Source organism: Microtus oregoni, unplaced genomic scaffold, assembly GCF_018167655.1.
Source record: "Microtus oregoni isolate MIOR12 unplaced genomic scaffold, Mior012 000054F_ref0000373, whole genome shotgun sequence".
NCBI classification, from domain to species: domain Eukaryota; kingdom Metazoa; phylum Chordata; class Mammalia; order Rodentia; family Cricetidae; genus Microtus; species Microtus oregoni.
In genome coordinates this window covers 2,017,672-2,030,822 of record NW_024543830.1, presented here as the reverse complement: position 1 = coordinate 2,030,822, position 13,151 = coordinate 2,017,672, and the positions used below count along the sequence as shown (strand labels likewise).

General features: G+C 52.4%; 1 protein-coding gene across 1 annotated transcript; it reads left to right on the top strand.

Moving 5' to 3' along the window:
* The first annotated feature begins 714 nt into the window (after positions 1-714).
* Positions 715-11,064, top strand: LOC121437909 (methanethiol oxidase). The gene is made up of 12 exons (XM_041638027.1): positions 715-817; positions 3,919-3,975; positions 4,114-4,226; positions 4,446-4,631; positions 5,218-5,338; positions 6,512-6,694; positions 6,939-7,117; positions 9,060-9,138; positions 9,220-9,341; positions 10,131-10,223; positions 10,367-10,485; positions 10,694-11,064. The coding sequence occupies exons 1-12, from the start codon at positions 814-816 to the stop codon at positions 10,854-10,856; spliced, it is 1,419 nt and encodes a 472-aa protein (XP_041493961.1). The 5' UTR covers positions 715-813; the 3' UTR covers positions 10,857-11,064.
* Positions 11,065-13,151: the final 2,087 nt, after the last annotated feature.

Here is a 13,151-nt window from a genome sequence, read left to right as displayed (position 1 = left end):
ACTTTCACTGCCTGAAGGTATGAGGGTAATTGGCGGTCATAACAGCCACTGGGCTTTCTCCCACTGCTAAGCTCAAGGCTCAGGAGCAGTTCTGGGAAAAGTGGAACCTAGGCTGTTGGGCAGCTGCTGCAGAAAGACATGGGCGAGGGGTCTGGGTGAGCAAGAATGCGCCTTTTGGACCATGGACTTCTGGACAAAGAAGGCAATCTTAAGAGAAAACTGGCCTTGGATGTAGAAGTAGGAAGAAATAGGTCCACAGCCCTGGGTACCCCAAAATGTCCACAGACAGAACCAAACACATAGACGAGCATTTGAAAGCACAGGAACATGTGACTGCAGACATATAAACACATCCCTCACATGGTATCTGCTCATGTGGACACACACAAGCATGTACACATCCAAACACAGGCACACACCAACTCACACCCACACAGACACCAACATAAAGGTACATGCATGGGAACCCACAGGAGAATGTTACACAGGCACACAAACTTAATACATACATAGGTACCCACTAACGGCACGGATGTATTTACGAGTGTACACACACACACTCACTCACACACCACACACCCTATAACTTGAATGGCCAGGCCACTTGATAACATCCTGGCCAGCAGCCCTGTGTACTTTATTCTGGATGGCAGCCAGGTCCCTCCCCTTGCCCCACCTCTCCCCCAATTGGTTGCATAAATTCCCTCCCTTTGCCCCTTCCCTGTGCAGTCTGCCTCCAACACCAGCACTGGTCTCTGGCAAGCTCTGCCCATTCCTGGCAATTCCTGCAGGACCAGAGTGTCAGCCAACAGCATGGGTAAGAAAAGGGGCTTCTCAAAGCCGTGGATAGTTCACCCCAAGATTAGAGGGTCCTTCTTCCTCCAGGAAATGACTCAAAACTGGAGAGGGCAGTGAAGAAAGAACTGGACTCTCATCTCTACCCTGCAGGCATGTGCATACGCAGCTCAAACTCAGGCATTCATGCTTCTCAGTCCGGTTCAGGTTCTGAGGAAGGAGCAGGGAGGAACTGCAGAAGTGGTCGTCTGGGAGTCCTGCCCAGCCTCTGCAGAGACGGGGGTGGGGGGCAGGGGCAGCAGACAGGGGTAGGGGTAGGTGGCAGGGGCAGGAGACAGAGGCAGTGGACAGGAGCAGGGGTAGAGAGTAAGGGATAGGGGCACGGGAGCGTCTTTCTGAGAAACTCCACTGGGAGTGGGGATTCTTGGGAAGAGCCCCAACATCTCCGTGACAATATCTGTCACCCTAGTAAACAGACACTGGGTCTGTCTCTTGCTGGGGAGGCACAGAACAGCCTCCCAGCCCAGATCTCTCAAACTGCTCCATTTCACCAGTGCGTGGGGAGGTCAGGGTGGCCACACGAGCCCACTGAGGACCTGCTTCAGCCCCTCCCAAGTCCCACAGCTCTCATCCTTTAGCCTGTGAGCTCCTGCAGTCAGGCTGAGGCTCGGGTTTGGGAGGGAACTTTGAGGTCCCCTGCAGCTGGCCCTTCCTAATGGCAGAGAAAACTTCCCTGAGTTCCCCAAACTCAGAATGCCAGAGACCTTGCTGGAGATGCTTAGGACTGGAGGATCCCTACAAAGAAAGACAACCTAGCAGCCTGGAGCCAAACCCTGGGATAGCGGGGCAACCCTCCTCCATGTCTTTCCTCTTTTAAAGATGTTATTTTATGAGTGTTTGCCTATGTGTATATATGGACAGCACAGGTGTGTCTCGTGCCCATGGAGGCCAGGTGGCAGAGAGTTGTGAGTGACCTGTGGGTGTTAAGAACCATATCCTGGTCCTCTGCAAGAACAGCAAATGCTCTTAACCCCTGAGCCACCTGTCCAGTCCCCAAACGAGCTCCCCTATTATTGTTGTTGTTGTGGTTTTGTTTGTGTTGTGGTTTTTTGACTGTGGAATTCATTACCTAGATCAGGCTGACCTTGAGCTCAGAGAAATCCTCCTGCCTCTGCCTCAGGAGTGCTGGGCTTCAAATATGCTTTTTATTGATTCTCTTCACCTGCCCCAAACATGAGTGGTAGCTCATGCCCATATCCCAGTACTCAGGAGGCTGAGGCAGAAGGATCTTGGTGAGTTGGAGGCCAACCTGAGCTACATGGCAAGAATTTCCAGATGATGCCCGGTTTCTGGATTCTACAGTGCTGTCGCTGCCTCCCTACCTCCTGTGCTCTCCAGACATGGGGCTCCCAGGCAGCAGCTGGCTTTGCTCTGGACTTGACTGCTTTCTGACTGTTTTCTTAGTGTTGATGTTGTGTGTCTGGATGTGTGGCTGGCATCGATGTACACACATGTATGCCATATGCCCAGGAGGCTGGAGAGGGTGCAGATGCCCTGGAGCTGCAGTTACAGTTCTTAGGCACCACGTGGGTGCTGGACTCAAATGTGGGTTCTCTAGGAGCAGCAATTTAACTGCTGAGCCATCTCTCCAACCCTCGCCTGCCTCTGCTTGTGGCCCTGGGTCTTGTGAACTCCACTCCAGGATTTCTTTCCATCTGCATCAGCCCCTTCCCTGTTCCAGTCCTCCAAGGTCTGGCCCAGGCTCTCAGCTTGGAATCCTGGTGGCTGGCTTGTGAATGTGGTGACTGGAGGGTCAGGAGAGCCTCTCCCTCCAGCCCTGGTGTCTAGGCCAGTGCCCAAGGACACGCAGCTGGTTATCAGTCTTGACCAAACACCGGGGCTTCTCCCCTCATCTGGATTGGTTGCATAATCCCGGGTGTGGCCAGCAGCAGTTTGGCTCAGGACCTAGGCTGCACACAGGAAGTCCCAACCCCTGGCCTGGATAAATTTGGCAGCATTTTACTGCTGGTCCCATTCCCTGGGAGCTCTTCCTCAAGGACAGACATCAGGAAGACTGCCCACAAAGGTCCCTTGATTTGTCCGGTTGAGCATTGAACCCAAGGCCTTTCAGTGTCAAGCAACCCTCTACCAGTGAGCTGCATCCCCCAGCTGTTGGTCTTAGGATACTTTTGTTTTCTTTAGGATTTACTTTAGTTTTAATTATTGCATAAGTCTGGGTGTGGGTGCGTGCTGTTGAATAAAGTTGCGCACGGGGGTCAGAGGCATCTGACCTCCCCAGAGCTGACCGTCCAGGTGAATGTGGGCAGCTGGTGGGGACTGAACCAATGAGCATTGCTCCAAGAGCTGCCCTAAATCAGTTTTTTCTTTTTTTTTCTTTTTTTTTGGTTTTTCGAGACAGGGTTTCTCTGTGGCTTTGGAGCCTGTCCTGGAACTAGCTCTGTAGACCAGGCTGGTCTCGAACTCACAGAGATCCGCCTGCCTCCCGAGTGCTGGGATTAAAGGTGTGCACCACCATCGCCCTGCTAAATCAGTTTTTCTTGTGTATTGTTTTGAGAAAGGGTCTCTGTGTATCCCTGGCTGCCCCAAGACTGGGTAGACCAGGCTGGCCTTGAATTCAAAGACATCTGCCTGCCTCTGCCTCCCCAATGCTGGGGTTAAAGGCATTTGCCCCCTACTCTGATTTCTGCTGTATATCAAGGCTAGTCTTGAACTCCTGTCCCTCCTGCTTTTGCCCCTATAGATGTGGTCACAACACCCAGCCTACTGTGCCTCTCATTACCTACTTTTCACAGATGAAGTTGAAACTGAGTTAGATAATTTGTCCACGTTGCTATGACCAGCCAGGTGGGCTGAGACAGAATGGAAGTCCATGTCATAACTCTTAGACACACAGCCTCTGTCCAAACGCTTGCCACCTCTGCCGGAGTGTCTGTTCCAGTCATGTGACTTCACTCTCCCACCACAGTTTCACACCCATCAGAGCTGGGGGTGGGAATGGAAAGGCCAACGTGGTGAGGCTGCCAGGTGTGCGTCACAGCTGGAGAGAGGGAGACTGCACGCTCCAGAGCGGCTCCAGCTAACACACTCCCATTGTTTCCACAGCCACAAAATGCGGAAAGTGTGGCCCAGGCTACCCTACTCCTCTCGAAGCCATGAAAGGTAACTGTACATCTGCGAGCCAGCATCCTCTGCCAACCCCATGGTAGAGTTGAGGACTTCAGGTCTAGCCTTAGCCCTCTAGCTCATCTGGGCTGCCTCTGCCCAGCTCATTACCATAACCCACTCTCTATTCCCCAGGACCCCGGGAGGAGATTGTCTACCTGCCCTGTATTTACAGAAACACAGGCATTGAGGCCCCAGATTATTTGGCCACTGTGGATGTTGACCCAAAATCTCCCCATTATAGTCAGGTGAGGTGAGGTATGGTCACTGGCTCCCCTAAGACTCCCAGCACAGCTCTGGTTCCCTAACTCCACCCTTCTTTGTCACCCCTGGAATGAATGGCATTGGAAGCTCTTCACTGCCCAGGGTGCTGAGCTGGAACCAGGCCTGTGCTGGGCTCCAAGCCCAAAGGGAGTCTAGAGAGGCCCGGCCTGAGTAAGCAGCACTTCCTGCCCCTCTGCACCCAGGTCATCCACAGGCTGCCCATGCCCTACCTGAAGGATGAGCTGCACCACTCAGGATGGAACACTTGCAGTAGCTGCTTTGGGGACAGCACCAAGGCGCGCACCAAGCTCATGCTACCCAGTCTCATCTCCTCCCGCGTCTACGTGGTGGACGTGGGCTCTGACCCTCGCGCCCCTAAGTTGCACAAGGCAAGTCCTCCGTGCTTCTGGCTGGAGACCCTTGCACCTGCTGGCCCAACAGTCTCTGGACCAGCTGCCTCCAGCTCTTATACAGGGTCTGGCTCAGCAGCAGAAAGGGGAGACCTCAGAAGTTACCTGAGCCTGCTGGGCAGGCACCGTCCAGCAGTGTGTCTGGGTGTCAGAAGACGAGGCTTCTTCTTGAAGGGGAGGAGAGACCTGTCTTCCCCCACCCAGCTAGGAGCTCATGACTTCCTCAGGCAGGAGCTCCAGGCCTTCCTCTCAGCACTGCATTGGACACGCCCTTGCACCAGAAGCTCACAGCTGGCTGCTGAGGATGCAGAGCCAACATTGGCAGGGGAGGGGCCCCAAGTGCTGGGAGTGCCTTCAAGAGAGATGGGGAAGGTTGATGCTCTGACTGAAGATTTAGTGATGGCTTCCCTGCCTTTCTGTTGCTGCTCTCTGAGTTACCAGATTGAATCCCTCCCTCAGGGAGAGGAAAAGAAGACAGGGTCCACAGACAAAGCAGGGAGAATGGGAGGAGGGGCTGGAGACTCCTGGCTCTGTAAAGTCAGACCCCACTCCTCACCTTCTCCAGGTCATTGAACCCAGTGAAATCCACTCCAAGTGCAACGTGGGCAATCTGCACACCAGCCACTGCCTGGCCAGCGGAGAGGTGATGATCAGCACCTTGGGGGATCCCCAGGGTAATGCTAAAGGTACCTACTGGCACTGTGGACTTGGCAAAAACTCAGCAGATAAGAGGCATGGGAAACATTGGGCTGTGTAGGAGCAGGTCCAAAGCCCGGGGAGCTATGAAGTGAGGGGCCAGGGAGAACTGGCTGGCTGAGTCCCACCCAGTGTCTGAAACGTCAGCAAGTGACTTCAGTTGTCTCGACTATTCCTACAGGGACGAGGCTCAGCTGGGTCTGCTGGTGCAGGAGGTAATTCCAGGTACTTTAGGCTGTGGCAGAAAGATCACAAGTTCAAGGTCTGCCTGGGAATCTTAGCAAGACCTTGTCTCAAAATACAAATAAGAAGCTGGAGACACACCCCGTGATACAGCACTTGCCTACCATTGAGGTCTCAGGTTCAAACCCCAGTACAATCACACAAGCACACACTTACACTCACAACACACAGACACTCACACAAGATGAGCTGTGACTGCCAAGTTTGCTAGAAGGCATAGTCAGGAGTCAGCCATGAAGATATGAACCCACACACAAACCTAGCAAGTCTATCATGTAATGTCTGCCTTTGTGAATTCATGAGCAAACTTCACAGCCCTTAATTGATGAGTGTGTGTGTGTGTGTGTGTGTGTGTGTGTGTGAACTTTTAGAAACATTTTTCTGAACACAGTGATGTACACCTTTGAATGCAGAGGCAGGAGGATCTCTGTGAGTTTGAGGTCAGCCTGGTCTACAGAGTGAGTTCTAGGACAACCATGGCTCCACAGAGAAACCCCATGTCACAAAAGAGAGAAGAGAGAAAGGAGAGAAGGAAGGGAGGGAGAAAAAGTATTGAGCCCACGAAGGACAGCTGGCTTCCGTGACTGGAGTTCCACCTGTGGCTGCCTGGGGTTCTTACCTGCACAAGGAAGCTTAGCCTGTGGGGAGAATACCAGGGGAGCTGTGGCAGCCTGAGCAAATGATGCTTAAGGGGCCAAGTCCCAGAGCTCTCTGTTCAGTGGGAGGACATTTCTCCAGAGTTCTAAGAGAAGGAAACGTTGCTAAGAGGGAGAGCACAGAATAAGGGGCCCTACATCACACCAGCCATCTCTGAAACAGACACGCGGGCATCTGAACTCAAGGATCTGACCAGCTGGGTGGGAAAGAGAGCAATGGCTCACTGCCTCTAAGTCCTCTTTCTCCCTTTCTTCCCTGCTCAGGGAGTTTTATGCTGCTTGACGGGGAGACCTTCGAGGTGAAAGGCACGTGGGAGAAGCCTGGAGGGGCTGCTCCTATGGGTTATGACTTCTGGTACCAACCACGACACAACGTCATGATCAGCACTGAGTGGGCAGCTCCCAACGTCCTCAAAGATGGCTTCAACCCTGCTCATGTGGAGGCTGGTGAGAATAACCTTTCGTCTGGCAGGAGCATTGGCTCATCCACCCCCCACCAGATTTCAGGTCCCTAACCTGCACCAGGACCAACTCCTAACAGGCTAAGTCATGCCAGGTGCGGAGTGCCCACCTGGCTCAAGCGTCATCGGTGCCCATTTCCATCTCTCATCCTAGTCAGTGCCCTGCCTCTGCCTGTGCCCTTGCATCCTGACTGAGCCCAGCCTCTGGTCCCTGTCCCCTCCCATCTCAGGGTTGTATGGGAGCCACTTATATGTGTGGGACTGGCAGCGTCGTGAGGTTATCCAGACTCTAAAAATGAAGGATGGGCTCATTCCCCTGGAGGTCCGTTTCCTGCATGACCCAGATGCCGCCCAGGGCTTTGTAGGCTGCGCCCTCAGCTCCACCATCCAGCGCTTCTACAAGAATGAGGTAAGACTGAGACTCTGCGCCTCCCACAAGAGTCTCCTCAGGACCTCTTCCCAGACAACCCCCACCCCCCCCACACACGAGTCTCCTCAGGACCTCCTCCCAGACACCCCCCCCCCCCACAAGAGTCTCCTCAGGACCTCCTCCCAGACAACCCCCCCACACACACACAAGAGTCTCCTCAGGACCTCCTCCCAGACAACCCCCCCACACACACAAGTGTCTCCTCAGGACCTCCTCCCAGACAACCCCCCCCCACACACACACATAAGAGTCTGTTCAGGAACTCCTTCCAGATACCCCCACCACACACACACACACATACACACACACAAGTGTCTCCTCAGGACCTCCTCCCAGACACCCCACCATACACACACACACACACACACACACACACACACACACAAGAGTCTCATCTGGACGTCCCCCCAGATACCCCACTATACACACACACACACACACACACACTCCTCAGGACCTCCTCCCAGGCTTTAGCGTCCACACTTGTTCCCACCAGCCTAAGGCTTCCCAGGAAGAAACGCTGATATGTGGCTGGCCTCGCTTCTCTCTGGGCCAGACTAATCTCCACCTTGTCTAAGTGTGTTTTCTTTTTTTTTATTTATTTATTTATTTATTTATTTATTATGCATACAATGTTCTGTTAACATATATACACCAGAAGAGGGCACCAGATCTCATTATAGATGGTTGTGAGCCACCATGTGGTTGCTGGGAATTGAACTCAGGACCTCTGGAAGAGCAGCTAGTGCTCTTAACCTCTGAGCCATCTCTCCAGCCCCCTCTAAGTGTGTTTTCTATTGCTATAACTGAGCAACTGGGTATCCCAGGCAGGACAGTGATAAGGAACAGATAGCCCATAAGACTGCAGTTATGCCTTCCAGGGTTGAGGAATGGCTTCTGGTGGTTGGGGACTCTTTACCTCCAGGGACATCACAGGATGAGAAGGCCATGTGACTTTATAAAGGGTTCATTTTCGAGATAACCATGAATCCTCTCACAGGTGAGTTCATCCTCCGTGAGCTCTGCCTTAATTATTTCAAGGTGGTGGCACAGGCCTTTGTCCCCAGCACTTGGGAGGCAGACGGATCTCTGAAGTAGCAGCCAGCCTGGTCTACGTAACAAGTTCCAGGACAGTCAAGGCCACATAGTGAAACGCCGTCTCATGAAATAAACAGGGGCCAAAGAGCCGGCTCGACAGTCTAGAGCATTCGCCATTCTTCCAGAAGACCTGGGTTAAACTCCCAGCATCCACGTTGCGGCTCACAACTCCCTGTAACTCCAGTTTCAGGGGACATGAATTCCTTTCTGGCCTCCGAAGGCACCATGAACACGTGTGGTACACAGATACGTGTAGGCAAAACACTCATACATATAAAACAAACAATACTAAAAGGTCCCACCTAGCCAGTCAGAATGGCTCACACCTGTAGCTCCAGCACTTGGGATGTGGTGGCAGGAAGACTGCAGGTTCAAGGCCAGCCTCTTCTACACAGTGAGACCATTGTCTCAAAAACCCAGTCAAGGTCCCACCTCTTAATTCCTCACAATAGTAATTACATCTCATCATGACTTTTGGTAGGGACGCTTGAAGCACAAGTGGCCATATGGATACATTCATTCAAAACCTAAGGTGGTCCTGTGGCACACACGTGACCCCAGCACTTGGAAAGTGGAGGCCGGGGGAACAGGAGTTGAGGCCAGCGTGAACATGGAACTGTCTCAAAAAGCAGAACAAAAAAAATGTACATAGTAAGCATCTCTGTGAGCCACTCTGAAGAGCAATGGCGGGGCCATGGTGAAGCAGTCATGCTCCTTGCCTTAGCGGCTTGCAGGGAAGGAGACCCTAGCCACAAGGCCCAGTGTGTGCTCTCTCCCTGTCCCCAGTTCTCAGCCCACTTCCTGCTTCCCTTCCCCAATGTAGGGAGGCACCTGGTCCGTGGAGAAGGTGATCCAGGTGCCCTCCAAGAAAGTGAAGGGCTGGCTGCTGCCCGAAATGCCAGGTGAGTTCCAGGAGAGGGTGGGGTCAGCAGGTGGGGTCCTGGCCTGGGGAGACTCCTTAAAGCCCTCAACCCACGCCTTAGGTTTGATCACCGACATCCTGTTGTCCCTGGATGACCGCTTCCTCTACTTCAGCAACTGGCTGCACGGGGACATTCGACAGTATGACATCTCTAACCCACAGAAGCCCCGCCTTGCTGGGCAGGTAGGGGCACTGGTGGAGGAGTCTGGGCAAGGTGGAGAGGAAGGGAAGCTCCGGGGTGGTAAGGGAGGAGCAGGAAAAGCAAAAATGTGAGCCAAGGTACAGGCTCAGGACTGTGGAGTCCTGGCTGAGCACAGGGAATGAGTCTGAAAGTTAAAGGGATGCTAGCCGGGTGTGGAGGAGCACACCTTTGAGACAGAGGGAAGTGGATGTGAGTTCGAGGCCAGCCTGGTCTACATAGTGAGTTTCAGGCCAGCCAGAGTTCCATGGTGAGATGCTATCACACGCGCGCATGCACACACACACACACACACACACACACACACACACACGCTAACACACACACGATTCTAATCAAGGAGAACAGCTCTTCTGTAATGTCCACACCTGTATGAGTTACCCTTCTGTGATGAAATACCCCACAGACACAAAGGAGGAAAGGTTTATCCCAGCTCAGACTTTGAGCAGGGACAGAGTCCATCGTAGTCAGAAGGTGTGGCGGCAAAGCGGGAGGCAGCTGGTCACATTACCTGTGCGGTCACAGGAGGCAGAGAGTTGGATGCTGGGACTCAGCTTGTCTTTCCCTTTCCATTTGCTCTGGAATCCGACCCCCTGCTGCTCAGGGTGCGTCTTTCCTCCTGATTAAAACTCTCTGAAATGCCCCACAGACAGACACTCCAAGGCGCGTGTGTCCTCGCTGATTCCCACACCCAGTGAGGTTGATAATGGACATTAATCGTCACTGTATCTCTCACTGTTGTCCCCCTTTGTCCTCTGCACCCCTGAACCCAGATCTTCCTTGGGGGCAGCATTGTTAAAGGAGGCCCTGTGGAGGTGCTGGAGGACCAAGAGTTAAAGTGTCAGCCGGAGCCCCTAGTGGTCAAGGTGAGAACATCGCCCTGGCCTCACTGGCCCCTCAGACCCATGCTCAAGGAGAATCTGGGGCGATGCTCTTGGGACCCAGGCGGTATGCCAACCCCTTAGTCAATCTGTGTGTCACTTGGAGCCTGACCTCTTGTTTCCCCAAGGGAAAACGCATTCCTGGAGGCCCTCAGATGATCCAGCTCAGCTTGGATGGGAAGCGTCTTTACGTCACCTCGTCGCTGTACAGCGCCTGGGACAAGCAGTTTTACCCCGACCTCATCAGGTGAGCAGCAGTGTCCAGGATCACCTCTCCACCAGGCCTCCAGAACGATCGTGTGGGCTCTGAAGACAACTCAGGAACTCCACCTGTGCCCTACCAGACAGAGGGCCCATGTGGGCCCTGCCCATCCCAGGAACCCATTTATCCTCACCAAATCTTGGGGTGGGGGTGCTGGTCACATATCACCTCTCACCCTTTCCTCCTCTTCCAGGGAAGGCTCCGTGATGCTGCAAATTGATGTAGACACTGGAAATGGAGGGCTCAAGTTGAACCCCAACTTTCTGGTGGACTTCGGGAAGGAGCCCCTTGGTCCAGCACTGGCTCATGAGCTTCGGTACCCAGGGGGTGACTGCAGTTCTGACATCTGGATCTGAAGGCTCGCCCCAAAGCCCCTCCTCTATGTTCTGAGCCCTCCCTGAGGAGCCTGGCCTCACTCTGCTCGCTTGGCCCCCACTCTCCAAGGCCACACTGAGACTAGTGAGATCTACTGAGCAGCATCTCATGACTGTTGTTTGTTGTCACTGTGCTGTTTCTAAATGAGCTCTTAAAGCACCAAGAAATAAAATGCTGAGCCTGTCCTCAGAGCACTGTCGTGGAGGAGGGCGCCGAGTCCTCAGCCACTGCCACCCTTGCACGCAGAAAGTCTGAAGTAGACCCCAGGACGTTGTAGTGACTAGTCTGTGCCAGTGATCCCAACATGATGCCCGAGATGTTGAACATCTCCCCCTTTACGGCTATCGAAACCTAAGGATTGCCACAGGGAACCTGAGATATGTCAATGTTTTTGGGCACGTGTATACATGTGGTGTGTGTATGTGTGCATATCAAGCATATGTGTGGTATGTGTGTATATATGTGTGTGTAGTGTGCATGTTCAAGCACATGAGTGCGGTGTGTATATGTGTGTGTGTTTAAGCACATGTGTGTGTACATACATATAAGGCCCAGACTGACCCTGGGTCTCTTCCCTGTTCACTCTTCACCCTATATATGGAGACAGGATCTCTAGCTGGAGCTGGAGCTTGCTCTTGCAGTGAGGATGACAAACCAGCTCATTCCAGGGATTCCGTCTCCATTTCCCACGTGCTGGGCTCATAGGCAGGCCAGCCCCCCCCCCCCCCACTCCAGTTTTCCCATGGGTTCTGGAGATTAGAACACGGGTCCTCACACACCAGCAAACACCTTACCCTCCAAGCATCTCCCCAGAGATATGTTCTGTTTTGTATGGTCCTCGGTCTATGCTGTGCTGTATCACCTAACACATGGTTTTTCCCATGAAACTAACAATCTCATGCATCATGCCTTCTTTTCCTATAAAGTCTTTAGACGTTTCTCTTGAACAACCCACTCCAGCGCAGCTCTGACTCCCCTTCGCCTCTGTCACCCAGCACTTCCTCTGCAGCAGCTCCTCCCCCGAGAGACCCTTACTGTCCCCAGCTGCCTGAACCAACCTCATCATCAACCTGTCATTCTGCTTTGCTTGGACAGATTTCTTACAGAAAAGTGAAACCTCCTGAGGATGGGTGGGGGTCCTAAGGGAGGAATACTCAGGAGTTGTTGTGAATTGAACCTTTAATTCCCAGCACAGGTGAGTATCAGCATAAAGTAAGTCTTGATAGACAAGTTAATCGAGTGTTCATTATGAACCAAGAGTGTCCTGGTTATTGTTCTATTGCTGTCAAGAGACACACGGCCAAGGCCTGCCTGCTGCCATGTTTTCCCCCCATGATGGTGACGGCTCCTCTCCCTCTGGAACTGTAAGCCCCAAGTAAATTCTCCTTTCTGTACATTGCCTTGGTTATGGTGTCTTATCACAGCAACAGAACAGTAACTAATACACACTGTCAAGTCCTCTGAGAATCTGTTCGGGGGTCACTTGGACTTGAGAGGACCCTCTGCCGCGCTAACCTTCCTTTCCCCAGTTTTTCCATCTATGTGAGGAGAAGCCCGTGCTGCTTGGAAGCATTGAGGAAAATTTCCCTGTCTTGATGCTCCTCTTTGTAGACCGTGCACAGGTTATAGTTCATTGGAGAAGGTCTCCATGGCCTCTCAGAACAAGAGAACAGGTGCCTCCTCACAGTTATAGGACTATTTCGGAGATGCCCCCACAGTCCCCTGGAACTTAGTGGACATTAAAAGAATACCTCTGGCCATATCCATAGAGGCCTCCAACTATGGTTACTGAAGACACAGAAGGTCATTTCCACCAGTCTGGTCTTATTAATTACTGTGCATTATTTACATAAAGCTTGAGTAAAAGCCAAATTTACTTTTAAATAAAACTTGATTAGTTATACAATTTTGTTCTTTAAGCCAGTCCTTGTATAAAGAGCAGCCAGGAACTCTGTTGATTTCTTGTTCTTTCAAAAACCAGCATTATTTATATCAGAGCAGAATGGAACACAATCATACAGAGATACACCAGGGAGCATCCCCAGCTCTCAGCCATGAAGACCAATTCCAGAGCAGGGTATAACAGCACACGCCTTTGAACCCAGGAGGCAGAGGCAGGTGGATCTCTGTGAGTTTGAGGCCAGCCTGGTCTACAGTGAGTTCCAGGGCAGCCAGGGTTACACAGAGAAACCCTGTCTCAAAAACAAAACAAACAACAAAATCAACTCTACTGATTTAACACAGTTTGCTTTCAGTGTTTTTACCTTTGACCTCAG